Below are 21171 nucleotides of genomic sequence, written 5' to 3'. Positions count from 1 at the left end.
GTGAAATCCATAGATTAGGGCCTAATGAATTTATTTCAATTGACTGATTTCCTTATATGAACTGTAACTCAGTAAAATCTTTGAAATTGCATTTATATCTTTGTTAAGCATATTTCTAGATACAAGTCTACCTCCATTATTAAAATAATTAATTTCAAGAATGTATTAAATAAACATTAATTGGTAAAAGGATTTTGAATTATTCAAGAATGAAGAGGGGCACTCAAGGCAGTTAAGCAGACAAATGAAAGAATAAAGGGCACAACATTGTTATCAAAAGGAAAGTAATTTAAAGGTGTACAATACAAAAGTGAAAGACATTTTGTATATTTCTTTATGAGAAGTTCTCTCGACTAGTTAATTAAACTACCCCTCGAAGGGATACGTTTTCTGTTCACAGGTTAATTACTTGTCTCTTTCAACACCTAGATAAATTATCCCACCTTTGGAGGAACAGTCAGACATAAGGCGACAATACATTTCACACATTACTTTTAATAATTACGCCTATGGCAGACTATCTTAGCAAAAGCGATGCTAGCTGTACCTCACACGTGTTAAGACATTTCCTTCACATCTATAAAAACTCCCGCTTTCCCACAGGGAGGTGTTTAAGAGCCAAATAGTGTCAGCAGATTGGGAGAATTTTTTTTTCTTTAAAATCATGCAAGTCTTCTGCATGTAAAAGCATTTCCAGTTCCATAGTGGTTAAGTAGGCCAGCTTTAATTTTAATGTGGCAGCCTTCTGTAGAGTATAAAGTTATACTGCAGACCTACTTTCCCAGGGAGTGGTTCTGTATGCTGTAGCCCACACAGGTCAGGCACCCTTGGAGCAGGACTGCCTGTTCCCATCCACTCTGAGGAGAGCCATGACACTTTAACCTGAGAACTCCCAGGACAGTAACAGTCTATGTGGGAGCAGTGCAGGCAGGTGAGCAATGATGGTTGGGAATGGATCTTTTGTTCAACAAAACAGTCTCAACATGGTAAACCATAGCAAAAGCCACTGCATAAGAGACTCCATATTTGAGCTTGTGTGATTTAATTACCAACATTTAAACAATGTGAAACCAGGTTATAATACAAGTTCTTTTGGAAATGTATCAAGGGACTTCATCTTAGGAAATAACAATGCAAATGGTAGGATCATTTCAATTTAAAAACATGTTTATTGCAGCCTTTAACAATAGGAGCTGCTCTGATCACACTGAAAAACAACCTCTATGTACCAGTATGTTGTTAGGCTTGTACACTGTCACCTGTATTCCCGGGATGGATAATTTCACCTTGATCACAAAACGCAGAATAGATCTGGGGATATGGGGGCGGCATTCATTCTATAGACTGATCGACATGGGGAATATTTGTACTCACTACCTTGAATAGAAAATAAGAAAAAAAAACATGCATGTGATAGAAATTACAAACATGACAATATTTCAGCGACATTAAAATGTACAGAGTAGATTTGTGTCCAGAGATTCTCCCTTTTCAAGTGCAGCATCATAGTGGGGTCTGCCAAAGCCTGGCGATGACTGTGAAAGTTCAAAGCCTTTATGAGTAGTGACAGCACACATCTCTCCCAGCATAGGCTCAGCCTCCCCAGAGGAGAGAAGACTCAGTCCTCGTGAATGTTGAAGAGCTTAGCCACTTCATTCAGATCGGCATGTTCCTCTCCATCTTTGATGATCTGCAAAGACAAGAATGCAAAGCAGTCTATATTTAACTGTTTTCAACATCACTTAAGTGACATGGAGCGGGTTAAAGAACAGAGAAATATGTATCCTCTGACATTTGTGACAGTTCTCACCTTCCTTGCAACGGGCATTCTGTTGAACACGTTCCACAGGATAATGCCCACCACCACTTTGTCTCGCAGATAGAAGATCACTCCTTTCCCGTAGTTGTCCTTCTGCTCGGGTACTGGAGGGGGTTCAGGGGTGGAGGAGGCTACAGGGCTACTGGCCGTCCCCTCAGTCTCACTCTCTGAACGGATTCCAGTTCCTATCAGGATAGGAAAGACGCTCAGTCTATGTCTTTGAAACAATTGTTTGGGGGGGGGGGGGGGGGGGGGGTTTAAACATTTAGTTGATTTGTAAAATAGAGGTCCTTCTGTAGAATCAAATCAAATATTTGTCGTCACATGCTTTGTAAACAACAGGTGTAGACTAACAGTGAAATGCTTACTTACAGGCCCTTCCCAACAATGCAGAGATGAAAAAATAAAAAATGATACCGCGAGGAATAATTACACAATGAGCAACGATAACTTCGCAATATACACAGGGTACTAGTACCGAGTCAATGTGCAAGGTAATAGAGGTAGATATGTACATACAGGTAGGTGTAAAGTGACTTGGCAACAGGATAGATAATAAACAGTAGCAACAACATATGTTATGAGTCAAAAGAGTTCATGCAAAAAGGGTCAATGCAGATAGTCCGGGTAGCTATTTAACTAACTATTTAGCAGTATTATGGTTTGGGGGTAGAAGCTATTCAGGGTCCTGTTGGCTCCAGACTTGGTGCATCGGTACCACTTGCAGTGTAGTAGCAGAGAAAACAGTCTATGACTTGGGTGGCTGGAATCTGACAATTATGTTGACTGTAAATCAGTATAATGTGGATGGTTATACCTGACTTCTCTGTGGCAGCTTTGGGGGTGTCCTTAGCAGTGGCTTTGGCAAATACCCCAACCGTTGGAAGGCTACTGTCTACTATCCCAATGGCCTCATAGCCGACATCAGGCCCCAGGTCACTCCTGTGGGACACAATAGGACATGAGATAAAAGGTTAGAGGAGAGGGAGTCACTGACGACTACTGACAAGGAAACTGAACGATATGACTCGTACCAGAACATGGACTGATGCCAGTAGGGCTTATTGGCTCCAGTCATGTTCTCTCCGGCCAGCCGGCCACTCACGACTGCATGGTCATGGTGCTCCACTCGCCTGCGGCCCAGTCTGATGTCATAGAAGCACGCTGCATCACCTGCCTGTAAACAGAGGACAAAGGATCACAACAGTGGCCTATATAGTCATGACACATCGGTAATAAATGACAACACTTTTTAGTTTCCTTGTGCTTGAGAATGAGAGTAAAGGATGCACATCTTATGAGATGTTCTCAATCTTTCAATGGGGGAGCTCTTCTTTACTGAGAATTGACCTTTCAGAAAAAAATGAAGTAGGAGCCGAAGACAACCACTTGAATTTGCACTTACCACCCATATATTGGACCTAGCCTGCAGTTCTGCGTTGACCCGAAAGCCCCCAAAGTCAGAGTCTACCTCCAGACCTGCTGACTTGGCCAGCTCTACGCTGGGCTCAAGCCCAACAGCTGCAACAATATGGTCCGTCTTCACCACACGACCATCCTTCAGTTTGATCTCCACTTTACCATCTTTGAAGCTCACAGCTTTTACCAACGCTTCTGTGATGATCGTCACTCCCTCTGTAAAAGGTGAGAGATGAATTATTTAAAAAATGTATCAACCAGGCGAGGTTGGCAATGGCCGCCTCAGTCATTAACACAGGGGAGAAGAAACTCCCATATACAGTCCATTAGTGAAACATACAAGTAATAGAGATTAAGAGGTTTCCCCTCCTTACCGCTCTTGACTTTGGCTGTTGTCCAGTTGCTTAGATACTCCGGCAGCACCTTTCCCATGTTGCCCTTCTCAGGAAACATCTGGATTACCTCCAGGTCAGAATCAGCAGCTGGGAGAAGGATGGACAGACACACATTACAAAAGGGGCTGTGGTGAATGTTGGTTCAGCAATAGTGTCAAATCGACTGGAAAAATACATGTTTGAAAATTTGGGCCATAGACGCATCCTATGTGTTTTAATCAAATCAACTATATGTACTGAGCTTGTCTGATAATTATTTAATCAAAACAGTTCGCTTAAAGTAAGACACACAAATGACTAGAGGGAGTTTGACCGCAATTGATTTGAATGTGCCTGGCCTGGCACAGACTTACTGCGCTGTGTTAATTTTTTTGATTTTTTTAAAGACGGCGAGGGACTGTGTGACTAGCACCCGTTCTCTCTCTGTCCTCCCTGCTGCAGCGACCACCACAAAACAACTGTGTGCATTGTACTGTTGTGTTACCGAAATCTCTCATTTGTCTTTGAGAAACATTCCCTATCGAATGCACGTGACCAATAGGGCCTGACCTATAGAATATTATTAGCAGATCAATAAATTGGTTATAAACAAACTCTGAACACCGTAACATGTGACAACAAAATGGATGCAGAGGACGTGACAAATAAACTCGCAACGGGGGAATGTTTACTGGTTCCGCAGGAGGTAAAGGGGAAGTCTGATGTCTGGATAAGAGCGTCTGCTAAATGACTAAAATGTAAATGTAAAAAAATGGAACAAATTTGAATGGTTGTGGAAAATACTGCCGATCAAGAAAAAGAAGGTATGGAGCAAGAGCTGCGTGGATATTATGTGTGTTAAGAGCTGCGTGGATATTATGTGCGCCGAACAAGTGCTGTTAGATTACAATATCATTTTCCTGACCGTTTGGAACCACAAACACAAATTATAAATACTTGAGAGTCTGTTGTCATTTTTGTTTTGCAAAGCATTTATTACAGAAAATACTAAAAACAGTCGCATTCATTTGTGAATGCAATTTTCAAATTGGAAAGGTTTAGGCCTATTTATTGTTACGCTAATTATGTAATGGTTGCTTTGTTATTTTATTTTAAACAAAATGCTTGATTGCATTTCATATCATGAATGACTCCTATGCTGTGTGATGACATTAACAAATAAATGATTGATTGATACAGTAGCCTATATAAGTATTGAAATATAGGCCTAAGTTAATTAAGCTACTAAGACTAAACAGGATGCGCTCTTAGGCCTATAGATCAATGATGGAATACAAGGCTAGTAAACCTAGTAATAACATTACTTATTGATCATCATAATAGTAATAATAACAATAAGGAGATCAAGGAAAAGGGAGGGTTATTATAATAAACATAATTTGACCATTTGGAACAGCGTAAACACTAAATAACAATACCATGGTCTAACAAAAAAAAGTATAAAGCCTTTATTACAGCATAGCAAAGATTAAAAACAACCACATTTGTGAAATTGTTGCATGAGACTTGGTGCTCATGGAATCAGTACACCCAAACAAACAAGCACCCAAACAGGATCTGTCTTATTTGGAAAGTATTCAGACCCCTTTACTTTCGACATTTTGTTACAGCCTTATTCTAAAATGGATTAAATCGTTTTTTTCCTTCATCAAGCTACACCTCACCATCTACAAAGCAAAAACAGGTTTACAAACATTTATTTTTTTTAAAAATACAAAAACTGAAATATCACATTTCCTTAAGTATTCAGACTCAGTACTTGTTGGCCATGATTACAGCCTCGAGTCTTGTTTAAAAAAAAAAAAAGTGGTTAGAGCGCTGGGCCAGTAACCGAAAGGTTGCTAGATCGAATCCCTGAGCTGACAGTGGGTTTTACCTTGTCAGCTCAGGGATTCGATCTAGCAACCTTTCGGTTACTGGCCCAGCGCTCTAACCACTAGGCTACCTGCCACCCCATATAATACCAAAAGCTTGGCACACCTGTATTTGGGGAGTTTCTCCCATTCTTCTCTGCAGATCCTCTCAAGCTCTATCAGGTTGGATGGGGAGCTTTGCTGCACAGCTATTTTCAGGTCTCTCCAGAGATGTTCGATCAGGTTCAAGTCCGGGCTCTTAGCTGGGCCACTCAGAGACTTGTCCCAAAGCCACTCCTGTGTTGTCTTCGCTGTGTGCTTAGGGTCATTGTCCTCATGGAAGGTGAACCTTTGCCCCAGTCTGAGGTCCTGAGCGCTCTGGAGTAGGTTTTCATCAAGGATCTCTGTACTCCGTTCATCTTTCCCTCGATCCTGACTAGTCTCCCAGTCCCTGCAAAACATCCCCACAGCATGATGCTTAACCGTAGGGATGGTGCCAGCTTTCCTCCAGACATGACGCTTGGCATTCAGGCCAAAGGGTTCAATCTTGGTTTCATCAGACCTTTTACTGAGGAGTGGCTTCTGTCTGGTCACGACCATAAAAACATGACTGGTGGAGTGCTGCAGAGATGGTTGTCCTTCTGGAAGGTTCTCCAGGAACTTCTTAGTCACCTCTATGACCAAGGCCCTTCTCACTCAATTGCTCAGTTTGGCCAGGTGGCCAGCTATAGGAAGAGTCTTGGTGGTACCAAACTTCATCCATTTAAGAATGAAGGGGGCCACTGTGTTCTTGGAGACCTTCAACGCTGCAGACATTTTTTGTTACCTCCCCGGATCTGTGCCGACACAATCCTGTCTCCGCGCTCTACAGACAATTCCTTCGACCTCATGACTTGGTTTTTGTTCTGACATGCATGGTCAACTGAAGGACAGGTGTGTGCCTGTCCAAATCATGTCCAATCAATTGGATTTATTGCAGGGGACTCCAATCAAGTTGTAGAAACATTTCAAGGATGATCAATGGAAACAGGATGCACCTGAGCTCAATTTCGAGTCTTACAGCAAAGGGTCTGAATACGGTATTTGTTTTGTTTTTTATACATTGGCAACATTTCTAAAAACCTGTTTTTGCTTTGTCATTATGAGGTATTGTGATGAGAAAAAAAATATTGAATCAATTTTAGAATAAGGCTGTAAAGTAACAATTTGGAAAAAGGGGTAGGAATACTTTCCAAATGCACTGTATATACAGATGATTTATAAAACAAGTCACATTTAACAGTTAGGCTATTGATTATAAAACTAATTAAATTGGGTTTTCCTCTCTCAATACTTTTCTTAAGATAATTAAGGCAAGGGCTGTTTTCTGATCTACCAACTCTGCTGCTGCATTGTTCTCAACACCAATATGCTGGTTAACTTTGCTATTATGCACATAGCAACATGGTCTAGGAAATGGCGTCAATTCAACAGCGCACTGATGTGTTTCAGAATTGCGGACAGCGACCACTATCCAACGCAGGAGAAAGCGCATTTGTTATAAAATAATATTTTATTTGTGTTGCACCAACGTTCTCACATAATATAACCACCATATACAATTTAAGTTTCACATGTATTAGACTGATGGACTGTGCCATCTCCACGGTCTCCCCAATGGATAAATCCACTGTGACAGGTGTCTTGTACACTATGAAATCTTGATCTACCAATAGCCTATCAACCAAACAATCGACCAGTGGACAAAATGGGGTCAGCCCTACTTAACTTACATCTCCTGCCCAGGGCACAGGCCAGCTCACTCCCCAAGAAACCTCCTCCAATGATGGTGATGGATTTGGTGTCTCTGGAGACCTTATCCAAAGCTTTGAAATCTTCAACCTAGGGATGACATCAAAAAAGCATTTTCATGAGGTGGATTTGAAAAGTAACTACAAGTATTCCCTGTCAAAAAACATACTTGCTGGCACTCATCTTAAACCATCATTTATTTTGAATGATCGACGTCACTATAGTTTTACGCAAAACAGGAAATACATGACATAACTCAGGGCTCCATTGTAACAAACCTAACGCAATGGTAAATCTAAGTGCAGGAGGTAGCGCTATAGGTTCAGGGGTGTCAGAAATATTTTTACTAATTTCACCATCACAGTTATCGGTGCACTTGCTGGCGTTGGCGCGAAAGGGCTAGGTTTTGATAAATAAACAATTTGTGGGTATGGCGATACGTGGTTGCTTCAAGTTCTGTATTGCCTTGGAATCAACTCCAATTCCAATGTTAGTCCGTTATAGTTTGTTAAATGACTTACAGAAACAAAATAACAAAATGTAGACCTATCCCATCTTTGATAAATAGGTTAACTTGAACCCATTTGCAGTCCACATTGTTCTAAGTAATTGTATGGCTTCAATAGCATTCACACTGATATAGGGGCTAGGCCTACTGTAAATGAATTATTGATAAAGGCCTAAAAAGAGAAGGAATAATTTGAATCAAATTCTAAACAAAACATAGGCTGTCACACTTACAGGCACCATCATTTCTACCTGTGGGCATATAATATTAAAATGACACAGACTATGAAGAGTTTAACACTTATCCAAACTTTTCACAGTAGCTGGACAAAGATCCAATATAAATAGCAAAGGATAATGTCGTTAATACTGCTCCCAAATAGGCCTGTTTTTTTAATGAACATAATCCGAACCATTTTACAGGTCAGATCTCCAAAAGTTGCATTGCAAGTGCGCTATGGACGTTGTCAACATAAAACCAGGAAGGTAATTTATTCTAACAAGTCTGGTTGGAATAAAATTAAATTAAAAAGCAATATGTTGTTTTTTAAACAATAAATGTAAAGATATAAAAAAAAATGTAATCTACAGGTTAAAAATACATGTAGCCTGCATCATGGGCATGTAGCCCGCATCATGGGCATGTAGCCTGCATCATGGAGGGGGTTTTACGCACGTCCAAACCGGGACCTACATGACTAAAATAATGTGGGCCTGCCTACAATGCATAGATAAAAAAAGGAATGTCAGCTCAGTTTTACTCCTCTCAAACTTGATATTTTAAGAAAGCTTTGATGATGAATATTTACTTCCAAGCTGTATCAGAAGCCAAACCCTTTATCGACAGTTCTGACTACTTCGCGATTGTATTAGGCAGACAAAAAAAGCCTTCATTGAGAAGGCAATGCTTGGTTTTTAATAAAATTTAACGAAAATGGGAAGAAACATTCGTTTTTTTTTACATTTCTAAATACAAAGTATACAGGCACCAAAAGCACATTAGGCTGCTCTTGTTCCATGTTCATATGTGCAGTGTGCTTCTTGGCTGGATAGGCTGCGTTTTTGAGGTCAAAATTCATGCCATAACCAACTACGTTATCAATAAAACCAGCGTTTGGTTGGTCTTAAATATCCCTATCAGTACTGCCTGAAATTAGCACTTAAGGACACCGCACACATTTTCACCCCGCCCAACTGAGTGCAATTGAGCTAATATAAGACAGGTAAATTGCTAAACCTGGCGTTAGGGCTGGAAAATGCCAGCGCGACTGTTTGCAATTTCGTCATGGAAAAACTAACGTGCGTTTGACACTAGCGCCGCCTTAACTCCAGCCCGAAAATAGAGCCCCCAGGCTTGTGATGCATTAACACCAGTCCCTGAAGATGACTAAATAATAGCCCCTACCTAACATTGTAAAGGACCTAGCTTCAGCATGTTTTGTTGTCATGTCAATGGTACCAAACACCAAATGAATGAATCCTCGTCTTGTGGCTACTGCACACACCTTTTAAAACATTGCCTAAAGAATCAATGTGTTTACCTTTCTAAACAGTGTAGTCCTCTTTGTCACCTCTTCTCCAGCTCGCTCAATCACTTGCAGATTCCTTGGGACTCCACCTTAAGAAAAAAGCTCAAATTAATTACTGCTCAGTCCTAGCCTGTTGTGAATGTCGCACCCAAGTCAGCAGCTAAACAGGATGCGCTCAATAAACTGGATTTTCACCATGGTTTACCTGTGGCAATCAGGCACTTATCATAGGAGATCTCTGTGTTGTCACTCAGTGTCACTTTGTTGCCCCTCACGTCCATGTGCACCACCTGAAGAAGATTGGGGAAGGTTTGATAAAAATTTGATATTAGGACAACATGCTCATCACTCATAGATTATTCTTCATGGAGGTTGGGTGCTGGATTCTCATTAGTAAAATACATTGAGTGAAATTGATAGCAATCTAAGGATAGGGTTAGTAATTTATTCACCAATAAATCATTCACCAATAAATTAATTATTAAAGATTATCCTTGGAGTGCTGTCCATTGCAATCTCCAAGAAGGTTTGATAAATCCTTTTACTAAATCGGAATAAGTTTGGAAAAGATAGCATAACTAATGAAATGGAAGCAAATTCTTCAATTATATAGAATTATAGCTCAAGACCAGAATACTATGCTATAAAAACAAAAAAGCACCAACCTTTTTCCCAGTGAGCACAGCCACTCCTCCATTCTCCACTTTCTCCAAATCCTGAGGACTGACGTAGAATGAGGGAGGCTGGAAGTAGATGCTGAAAACCAGAAATAAACACGCATTAATACAAGAATATTGCACATGATTGTGTTCTGTTAACATGTGAGCACACACACACCTTCTCTCCTTGCCATTCCACTGTTTGAAGCGCAAGGTGTCAACCACACTGGGGTCATCAGAGAACCACAGCTCCTTGGAGAGAGGAGGCCTCATGTATGGAAGGTCTGGTTCATCAGTGATAATCAATACCTGTGGAGAGATATCAAAAGAAAAATAGATTTTGGTTAAGGAGCTAAAATAGATTAGTTATGGTCTAAAGAAATCAACATGAGGTAGGACTGCATTATTCTGCAAAACTCAAACCATAATGAGCCTACTATCATAACACAGCTTGCTAAGTTCTTGGTCACTCCATAGATCAACAGAGAGAGGCCCACTAACCCTGGCTCCTGGGTCCCTGGCCCTGATGGAGCGTGCTGCAGCGAAGGAGGCCGTGCCTCCGCCAATCAAGAGGTAGGGGGCGTGTGAGGGAAACTCTACAGGGGTAGGTGCAGGGACCTCAGCAGGTGCAACAGTTGCAGGTTCCGCAGCTGGGACAGCAAATAGGTAAAATCACTGCCTGATCTGATACTGTGGACTCAGAGGTAGACCCCAAGCATGCTCCATCCTGCTGTACAATGGAAAACCTCAAGTCTAAAAACACCAGAACCATGTGTAGGAGATTATCGTTTAGCCGTACAATGACTATTGCACAAGTAACCTTAAAAAGGAAAGGAGATTCAAATGGAGTTAAGGGAAAACAAAAAAAGTAAAATTGTTATCCATCCATGTGAGAGCTTTATCACTTAGCATAAACAGGACCCAAACATAGACAACGAGTAACCTTAACTGGGAAGGAAAAAAAATGAAATCAACGTAACCATAAACAGAATATGAATAAAGAAATAAAAAAGGAGAGATGTGTTGGAAGTAACCATATGGTGTTTACAGGAAAAACCATAGTGATGTGTTGTGTCTGCCCCCTCCCACTTCAGCAGAGGTTGGACTCAGGTCTTACCACTCTCTGTCTCTGTCTGCGGCTCCGCTGTTTCTGCAGGAAGGCTTTCTGCTACTGGTGTTGGTTCTGTTAGTATAACCGAAGCGTTAGGCAATTGGGGGAAAAAAATCTGAAAAATCTATTTTGATCATTTTCCTATGCACTGGTCTGAGTGCTTACCACTCTCCACAACGGGAGCAGGAGGCTCTTCTGTAACCTCCACGGGGGACGGTTCCACTGATGGTTCTGTTTAGCACAATGGCATTTTAAAAATGGAACTACTTATTCATTATGCTAGTAGTGACTTGACAAAAAAAAATAAAAATAGTTCATCTTCATTGGCCAAAGCTCTTACCACTCAGAGCTGGTTCACTTGGCTGCTCCACTGCTTCTTCTGAGACCGATCTAGCTACAAGTGCTGCTTCTGTTAGCATGGGTCCTAAATTATTAACTCTCTATTTCCACTAAAATAAAAGTGAACAATTATTTATTCCATGAAGTCAGATCTTACCACTGTCAACTACTGGATCAGCATCAGGCGTCCCTACTGATTCTTCAGGAGCTGGTCCTACCACCGGTTCAGGTGCTGTTGGGGGTAATCCATAGTCCATGATTATAGGGTGAACTCCACATTAAAAACCTATGGGAGTGGAGGGCCTGCTTTCTTTATCCATGCAACCATGCCTTACCAATCTCAGCCTCTGGTGTGGTGGGAGGATCCTCTTGTTCCACTGCAGCAACTTCAGGGGACACTTCTGTGTATTTGACCAACATTCTTTAAAAACGTTCTGAGGGTCTATGATACTTACAGGCCAAGCATTGATTTGACTAAAATGGGGAGTTCTCTTCTAGCAACTTTAAGCCATCACCCTCACCTTCGACAATAGGGGTTATTTCCGGAGTTTCCGCAGGAGCATCTTCCGTAACAGGTGCAATCTCTGTTAGTAGGCATGACCGTAAAGGTTAAGGGGAGTGATACAAAAACGGGACGCTTGAAAATGTGCTGCACTGGTTTTAGCTCTTCTCCATTTGCTATGATGTAGGCAGCTTAATGGACTTCATAGAGGAGTTAACTGTAAAGGTGGGATCTGCCTCCCTCAATGAACACAACCAGAACATTAAGGCAAAACATAATGCAATAAAACACAAAATTCATTTTCAACAATATGTAATAAAAAAATAGAACATTCCCATAACATCCAGTAGTTATAACGGGAAAAGAAACAGAGATTGGAAAGGCTGTGGTGTTAGTCAAGATTTTAAACTATTAAAACCAAATACAGAAAATGTGAGACAGGAGGAGATCCATTCACAATCATGGACCTGTGGGCTAGGTATTGTGTCAACCAACAGACATCCATAGATAGCTGACAAACTCCAATGACTATGCCCCCACCAACCGGACCCATCCTAGCTATACGTTTGAAGTAGTACACATTACATTCAAGGACATTGTATGGCGGGGCATGTGAGTGGAGTTTCAGAACATATGTGCTGTCACAAAACAAGATCGGATGAGTACACATCGCACCCAGACAGTTGATCCAAGTTTGAGAAGACAAAAAAAATTGCAGAATAGGAACAAAGTAGACAACAGGGAAATGTGCTGAAGGGAGGAGAGCCACTTGAAGAGGGCGTTAAAACAGAGAAATAGTCACATGCCACAGATAGAAGAGGTTTGACCAGAAACCGGCCCCATGCAACACTCAGGACAGGCAACTAGATAAGCTAGTTCTCAGTGTAAGAACTTAAGCACCTCTATACACATAACGGGGTGTGAATGCATTTGGAAGTTCCAGACGTGACAAAGGAATATACGTATATAAATAGCTATATATTCTATAGAACCTGTAGATAGTTCCGTTGTTTCACAGGGGGCGGGTTCCTCTGGAGGTGGGGAGCTCTCCTCCACAGCCGAAAGCGACACCTCGCTCTTAGCCGCTATAGGCGCAGAGCTGTCAGCCGCTATAGGCGCAGAGCTGTCAGCCGCTATAGGCGCAGAGCTGTCAGCCGCTATAGGCGCAGAGCTGTCAGCCGCTATAGGCGCAGAGCTCTCCTCGCTCTCAACTGCTATAGGTTCAGAGACCGAACCCTGCACAGAGGTCTCTTCATGGTGAGAGATCACATGCAAACTCAACACATATCAGTAGCTAAAGGCCTTCTACCCTGCTCCAACAGCTAAGGGCCATATGATTGACCAAACTTAAAGGATCAAGCTCAGCAAAGCTAAAGGCAGCCTGGTAAGTGCAAGATGATAGACAATGACTAGGTTGAACAAATGGAAAGCAGAAGCATGGTAGGTTGGTAGACAAAACTATAGTTTTCATGTTAGCTTTACTTTGAACACACAATTTAAAAACTATTAATAACAGCCAAATTAGTGTTGCGAACAGAAGTGACATTGGTGTGATGCCAGGGGTAACTGCTTTATAGAGTATTCATGTTTTCAGTGAAATCTTGCTATGCCCACCAAACTTTAAAATCTGAAAAGTCACAAATAAAAACCGAACCATGTAAATTTTAAAAAATTATCCAACATAAGCATCCATGCCCCCTAGTGGTGCTTTTCCAAAGTTTGACAATAAACATCTAAATATGAAATATACAGGACATTCGGAAAGTATTCAGTCCCCTTGACTTTTTACACATTTTGTTACGTTGCAGCCTTATTCTAAAATGTATTAAATACAATTGTCTTATCAATCTACACACAATACCCATAAAGACAAAGCGATAACAGGTTTTTAGAAATGTTTGCTAATGTATTTTTTTTTTTTTAACTGAAACTCCTTATTTACATAAGTATGCAGACCCTTTGCTATGAGACTCTAAATTGAGCTCAGGTGCATCCTGTTGCCATTAATCCTCAAATCAAATGTTATTTGTCACATGTGCCAAATACAACAACCATGAAATGCTTACTTACAAGCCCTTAACCAACAGTGAGGTTCAAGAAATAGTTAAAATAAAAGTAACAGAATTACATAACAATAACGAGGCTATATACATGGAGCCCGGTAACCAAGTAAATGTGCAGGGGCACAGGTTAGTCGAGGTAATTTCTAAATGTAGGTGGGGGTAAAGTGACAATGCAGCGAGTAACAGCAGTGCAAAAACAAAAGGGGGGGGGGGTCAATGTAAATAGTCCGGGTGGCCATTTGATTAGCTGTTCAGCAGACTTATAGCTTGGGGGTAGAAGCTGTTAAGGGGCCTTTTGGACCTAGACTTGGCACTCCGGTACCGCTTGCCGTGCAGTAGCAGAGAGAACAGTCTATGACTTGGGTGACTGGAGTCTGACCAATTTTGGGGCCTTCCTCTGACACCACCTGGTATATAGGTCCTGGATGGCAGGAAGCTTGACCCCAGTGTTGTACTGGGCCGTTCGCACTACCCTCTGTAGCGCCTTACGGTCAGATACCGAGCAGTTGCCATACCAGGCGGTGATGCAACCGGTCAGGATGCTCTCGATGGTGCAGCTGTAGAACTTTTTGAGGATCTGGGGACCCATGCAAAATCTTTTCCATCTCCTGAGGGGGAAAAGGTGTTGTCATGCCCTCTTCACAACTGTCTTGGTGTGTTTGGATCATGATAATTTGTTGGTGATGTGGACACCAAAGAACTTGAAACTCTCGACCCGCTCCACTACAGCCCCATCGATGTAAATGGGGGCCTGTTTGGCCCACCTTTTCCTGTAGTCCACGATCATCTCCTTTGTCTTGCTCACATTGAGGGAGAGGTTGTTGGCCTAGCACCACACTGATAGCCTATAGGGAGGAGGTCAAAGACCTGTCTCATCATTGACAGTGATCAGCCTTGCCACTGTTGTGTCATCCTTAAGATGTTTCTACAACTTGGAGTCCACCTGTGGTAAATTCAATTGATTGAACATGATTTGGAAAAAAGGCACACCTGTCTATATACAGTCCCACAGTTGACAGTGCATCTCAGAGAAAAAAACCAAGCCATGAGGTGGAAGGAATTGACAGTAGACATCAGAGACAGGTTTGTGTCGAGGAACAGATCTGGGGAAGGTACCAAAACATTTCTGCAGCATTGAAGATCCAAGAACAAAGTGTTCTCCAGCATTCTTAAATAGAAGAAGTTTGGAACTACCAAGACTCTTTCTAGAGCTGGCCGCCCGGCCAAACTGAGCAATCAGGGGAGAAGGACCTTGGTCAGGGGGGTGACCAAGAACCCGATGGTCACTGACAGAGCTCTAGAGTTCCTCTGTTGAGAACCTTCCAGAAGGATGACAATCTCTGCAGCACTCCACCAGGCCTTTAGGGTAGAGTGGCCAGACGGAAGACACTCCTCTGTAAAAGGCACACCACAGCCCACTCCGAAGTTTGCCAAAAGGCACCTAAAGGACACTCAGACCATGAAAAACAAGATTCTCTGGTCTGATGCAGCCAAGATTTAACCCTTTGGCCTGAATGCCAAGCGTCACATCTGGAGGAAACCTGGCACCATCCCTACGGTGAATCATGCTGTGGAGATGTTTCAGTGGCTGGGACTGGGAGAATATTCAGGATCGAGGGAAATATGAACGGAGCAAAGTACTGAGAGATCCTTGATGAAAACCTGCTTCAGAGCGCTCAGGACCTCAGACTGGGGCAAAGGTTCACCTTCAAACAGGACAACGACACTTAGCACACAGCCAAGACAACTCAGGAGTGGCTTCGGGACAAGTCTCTGAATGTCCTTGAGTGGCCCAGCCAGAGCCCGAACGAACATGTCTAGAGAGACCTGAAAATAGCTGTGCAGCAACACTCCCCATCCAACCTGACAGAGCTTGAGAGGATCTGCAGAGAAGAATAGGAGAAACTCCCCAAATACAGGTGTACCAAGCTTGTAGCTTTATACCAAAGACTTGAGGCTGTAATCGCTGCCAAAAGCTACTGAATTAAGGGTCTGAATACTTATATAAAATTAGTTTTTTTAAATAAATAAATAAATAAATAAATAAATAAATAAATATATATATATATATATATATACACATATATATACACATATATATATATATATATACACACACACACACACACACACACACACACACATATATAAATAGCTAAAAAAATAAAGGGAACACTTAAACAACACAACGTAACTCCAAGTCAATCACACTTCTGTGAAATCAAACTGTCCACTTAGGAAGCAACACTGATTGACAATAAATTTCACATGCTGTTGTGCAAATGGAATAGACAACAGGTGGAAATTATAGGCAATTAGCAAGACACCCCCAATAAAGGAGTGGTTCTGCAGGTGGTGACCACAGACCACTTCTCAGTTCCTATGCTTCCTGGCTGATGTTTTGGTCACTTTTGAATGCTGGCGGTGCTTTCACTCTAGTGGTAGCATGAGACGGAGTCTACAACCCACACAAGTGGCTCAGGTAGTGCAGCTCATCCAGGATGGCACATCAATGCGAGCTGTGGCAAGAAGGTTTGCTGTGTCTGTCAACGTAGTGTCCAGAGCATGGAGGCGCTACCAGGAGACAGGCCAGTACATCAGGAGACGTGGAGGAGGCCGTAGGTGGGCAACAACCCAGCAGCAGGACCGCTACCTCCGCCTTTGTGCAAGGAGGAGCAGGAGGAGCACTGCCAGAGCCCTGCAAAATGACCTCCAGCAGGCCACAAATGTGCATGTGTCTGCTCAAACGGTCAGAAACAGACTCCATGAGGGTGGTATGAGGGCCCGACGTCCACAGGTGGGGGTTGTGCTTACAGCCCAACACCGTGCAGGACGTTTGGCATTTGCCAGAGAACACCAAGATTGGCAAATTCGCCACTGGTGCCCTGTGCTCTTCACAGATGAAAGCAGGTTCACACTGAGCACATGTGACAGACGTGACAGAGTCTGGAGACGCCGTGGAGAACGTTCTGCTGCCTGCAACATCCTCCAGCATGACCGGTTTGGCGGTGGGTCAGTCATGGTGTGGGGTGGCATTTCTTTGGGGGGCCGCACAGCCCTCCATGTGCCTCACCAGAGGTAGCCTGACTGCCATTAGGTACCGAGATGAGATCCTCAGACCCCTTGTGAGACCATATGCTGGTGTGGTTGGCCCTGGGTTCCTCCTAATGCAAGACAATGCTAGACCTCATGTGGCTGGAGTGTGTCAGCAGTTCCTGCAAGAGGAAGGCATTGATGCTATGGACTGGCCCGCCCGTTCCCCAGACCTGAATCCAATTGAGCACATCTGGGACATCATGTCTCGCTCCATCCACCAACGCCACGTTGCACCACAGACTGTCCAGGAGTTGGCGGATGCTTTAGTCCAGGTCTGGAAGGAGATCCCTCAGGAGACCATCCGCCACCTCATCAGGAGCATGCCCAGGCGTTATAGGGAGGTCATACAGGCACGTGGAGGCCACACACACTACTGAGCCTCATTTTGACTTTTTTTAAGGACATTACATCATTGTTGGATCAGCCTGTAGTGTGGTTTTCAACTTTAATTTTGAGTGTGACTCCAAATCCAGACCTCCATGGGTTGATAATTTGGATTTCCATTGATTATTTTTGTGTGATTTTGTTGTCAGCACATTCAACTATGTAAAGAAAAAAGTATTTAATAACATTATTTCATTCATTCAGATCTAGGATGTGTTATTTTAGTGTTCCCTTTATTTTTTTGAGCAGTGTATATATAAATTTGTAAACATTTCTAAAAACTCGTTTTTGCTTTGTCATTATGGGGTATTATGTGTAGCTTGTGGGGGGGGGGGAACACTATTTAATCAATTTTAGAATAAGGCTGTATGGTATCAAAATGTGGAAAAAGTGAAGGGGTCTGAATACTTTCTGAATGCACCGTATAACTAGGCTTACACGTTTTTCCTCTTAAGAAAAGTCATCAAATAATCCTTTATTCCAGGTTTTGAACACTGGTTTATAAAATTTCTCAAAAATAGACTCAATGCCTAGCTAGAACGCACCGGGTCAAATTGAAGAACAATTTTGCTTTAATCTGAACTATGCAACATAATCACAAAAGGCTAAATTCTCACCAGACCACTAATGTTATACCATCATGCACATTGTTACATAAAACAGAGAGACTACATGTTAATGTATGACATAAGGGTTGGGGACAGGATTGTTATCGGCAAGCAACTAAAATTCTCACCTTGTGGAGTTTCAGCAGCTTGTTCGCCTGAAAGACAAGATGTACACCACAAGGGTAATTGTGTTGAAATGTAAAGACCAAAAATGCAGATGTGACTTCAGACTGCCAATGTGTGCTATGAATCGAACCTTCTCACCTGGGACCTCTGTGATTAGTTGTTCTGGCACTACCTTATTTGGTCTGGAAGCAATTTCATTAATTCGTTCCTGATATCGCTCTTTGTCTCCTTTGATGGTGCGGTAAGCCTGTGAAGATACAAAACATTACATCTTTAAACCTCTTTTCAGGGATTTTTCTGCCATTGAAATCTTTGGGCAGGCCGCCTAAGCGTTTTTTTTTTTTTTTCAGGATGCCTATGTCCAAACAGTGTAAAAATAAATTTGCTTTCGGGATGGAAAAACACAGTATTTTTTCTTTAAATATAATCATTGAGAACTAACAAATCACCAAAATAAAAGCTAGACAGCTAGTCAGGGAGAAGTGAAAATTCCAAAAACCACACGTTTAGCAGTATTGATTTTGTTATTATGCTTGAGCAAAATAACAGCATTAGCCAGAGCAAAATGCATAGAATTGCAGGAAACTAGCTTTTTTTTAATCATTACATTTTTTTCCTCTACGTCGCCAAAATGGGGGCCTCTAAAATGTTATCTAAAATTCAGCCGTGCTGACAGGTCCAACTACCTAGGCCCCTTTTTGACCCCCCCCCCAACTCACTTGAATCTTAAATAACTACATTTGCCAGGTTTAAAACCAGAAGGTCTAACACACAGTATTTAAAGGCCTCTGTCAAAAGACATGTAATACATGGGTGAATGAGGCAAGAGGGCAATGACAACAACAACTGTTCAATTCCATTGAATAAAGTCCATACATAATCATTAATAGGGTGACCCACACAGTTCTGGCCAAAACCCAGAAGACATCAAATGCCAACCAGACTTGAAATAGCACCTTACAGTTTGAAGCCCTGATGACATTTTGACTGAACTAAAACAGTCATCAGCTACAAAGGTCAACAACCTATGGTGTCCAATATATTTGCCCTACTTGTTTTTTTTATTTTTAAAGCTAGCCTATAGCACCAAGCAGGTGCACGTGACAGTACACTTTCACAACAAAGCATGATTCACAGTACTACAATCAAAATCCTTTGCATTCACATTGTGATTAGACAAAAGTATAATGCACTGAAACTAGTGTGCATAACTGAAATAAATGGGCAGGACACTTATTACTTACATAAAATCCTCCCCCTACACAGGTTGCTCCCACTAGGAGGTAGTACAAGTTGTTGTCCCCTCCACTCCCTGGAGTTCCTGATGACATGTGGGCCTGTGGAACCAGTGGCAGTCTTCTCTCATTGTTCAACACTGAAATGAATCAAGGTGTATGTTAAGTAAGCTGGGCCGGAGCAAAAGCCTGAACATATAGTAGCTGTCCTGGACTAGAGTTGAGGACTCCTGCTGTAGTGTTTCCATTAGCCTAACTCAAATAGTACATTACTTTTCTGTGGATAATGTAAACAGAAATAGCCTTCATGTGACAAGTGATGACACTAGTCAATCATTCTGGTGATTTCATAAAGGTAGTTTAACAGATCAGTTGAATCTGTTCTCTCTCTCACCATCTCAATAAGACCTTGGCTGCAAAGATAACCTGACTGGCTGATAATGATGCATGGCTCAATCATACCAATACTTCCTAAAATACATATAGACCTGGTGGATGATCCAGTTTGACATTATAAACAGTCTGAAATAAACGTTATGTGTATATGCACCCGAGACCGTGTTACAAGCCCAGCCCCCCCCCCAAGTTATATAATTTCTGCAAACATTCGAATATCGCCCAAAATGTGAGAAACAAATTACTGAAGTTTCAAGTTCATATCTAGCTCAGCTGGTTTACTGAACTTTTTTCCTGCAGAAAATATGTCACGATGGTCCAATGAATTTGAGATGACGGTGCCCACCACGTAGCCACGGTAGACATGCTTTCTAGCAACGACCTTGGCGGAATACATGGCCATGGGGAGGTTGCGCCACAACAGTTATGATAAGACAGGGCCACGTCGGTTTAAATGCGAGAATATTTCATCCTAGTTAGCAGACATACCCGTGTGTTTCATTACCCACCTGACTACTGCTAACGTTAGTAACTAGCTAGCTAACGTTAGCTGTCTGTCTAGTTAGCTAGCTAGCTAGCTACCTACCTACCTACCTACCTACCTACCTACATACATACATACGACACTTAATTAACGTTAGCTAGCCGCATCTGTAGTTAGTGCATTTTGCTGCACATTAACGTTACTGACTAGCTACCCTAACAAAGTTATCAGACTGAAGTAGTTCATGTTTGACTTGGGGTGTAGTGTACAGTGAAACCGGCTACCCAACCGGCTAACAACTGCAGTTTCAAAGTTGCACTGGCTATCCAGGGCTCACCAAGCTGCTAACGTTACTTACCTACTCCCCTTGCATTTTGCCGGCACAAAGTTGAAGAGGATCTGGCGAGTGGGGCTAACTTCTTCCACAGGTTTTTACACGTCCACATTTCGAGTTCACGATTGAGAAACCGCTAGCTACAAGCTAGATCTCTACAACAATGTCGTTGGCACGCTTTTGCCAGAGACTTCTAGCTCAAATAGCTAGTACCTCTGAAGTATAATTAGAACGGCTAGTACTAGCTACAAGGCCAGACAGATTTTTTTTTTTAGGTCATCTGATTCAAAAGCGTTTTTTTTGTCATCACGCAATGCCCGCCCATCTCACCATTTCATTGGTGGTTGACTTTATGTGTGCATGTTCTTTCGATGCACATTGGCTCACACGCATGTGTTCGAGCATATCAACAATTTCTCTGGTTTCAATTTTACGCAGATGCAGTCATGCTTGTTCAGGAGAGTTGGTGTGCGCAAGACTGAGAAAGTAGGCTTGCTCTAATAAATAATTGTACAAAATAA

At 42.1% G+C, this 21171-nt stretch overlaps 1 protein-coding gene across 6 annotated transcripts; it reads right to left on the bottom strand.

The window, feature by feature from the left end:
* Positions 1-1025: 1025 nt before the first annotated feature.
* Positions 1026-20936, bottom strand: aifm1 (apoptosis inducing factor mitochondrion associated 1). 6 transcript variants are annotated; one of them, XM_029691625.1, is made up of 23 exons: positions 20675-20936; positions 19446-19576; positions 18340-18448; positions 18204-18230; positions 12917-13174; positions 11944-12006; positions 11758-11823; positions 11580-11654; positions 11424-11507; positions 11249-11314; positions 11090-11155; positions 10474-10622; positions 10151-10281; positions 9979-10069; positions 9519-9603; positions 9326-9402; positions 7259-7367; positions 3613-3720; positions 3225-3454; positions 2854-2996; positions 2637-2761; positions 1811-2004; positions 1026-1690 (listed from the first exon to the last, which is right to left on the bottom strand). In XM_029691625.1, exons 1-23 carry the CDS (start codon positions 20760-20762, stop codon positions 1619-1621), a joined length of 2547 nt encoding a protein of 848 aa, XP_029547485.1. In that variant the 5' UTR covers positions 20763-20936; the 3' UTR covers positions 1026-1618. The 6 variants fall into 6 exon arrangements, with proteins under 6 accessions (XP_029547485.1, XP_029547486.1, XP_029547487.1 ...); XM_029691626.1 differs by having other exon boundaries at positions 11424-11492; XM_029691627.1 differs by having other exon boundaries at positions 11424-11477.
* Between the last annotated feature and the right edge of the window lie 235 nt (positions 20937-21171).

Source organism: Salmo trutta, chromosome 15 (genome assembly GCF_901001165.1).
Source record: "Salmo trutta chromosome 15, fSalTru1.1, whole genome shotgun sequence".
Classification (NCBI taxonomy): domain Eukaryota; kingdom Metazoa; phylum Chordata; class Actinopteri; order Salmoniformes; family Salmonidae; genus Salmo; species Salmo trutta.
The sequence above is the reverse complement of the archived record's forward strand: the minus strand, read 5'-3'. Positions and strand labels throughout refer to the sequence as shown.

Excerpts from the sequence above, each read along its gene's own strand:
- aifm1 (XM_029691625.1), bottom strand. The coding sequence starts at position 20,762 with ATGTGGACGTGTAAAAACCTGTGGAAGAAGTTAGCCCCACTCGCCAGA. Across the intron at positions 11,655-11,757 it reads CACACCAGAGGCTGAGATTG|CACCTGAACCGGTGGTAGGA; the intron begins GTAAGGCATGGT and ends TACCCCCAACAG. Across the intron at positions 10,282-10,473 it reads CCAGGGACCCAGGAGCCAGG|GTATTGATTATCACTGATGA; the intron begins GTTAGTGGGCCT and ends ATCTCTCCACAG.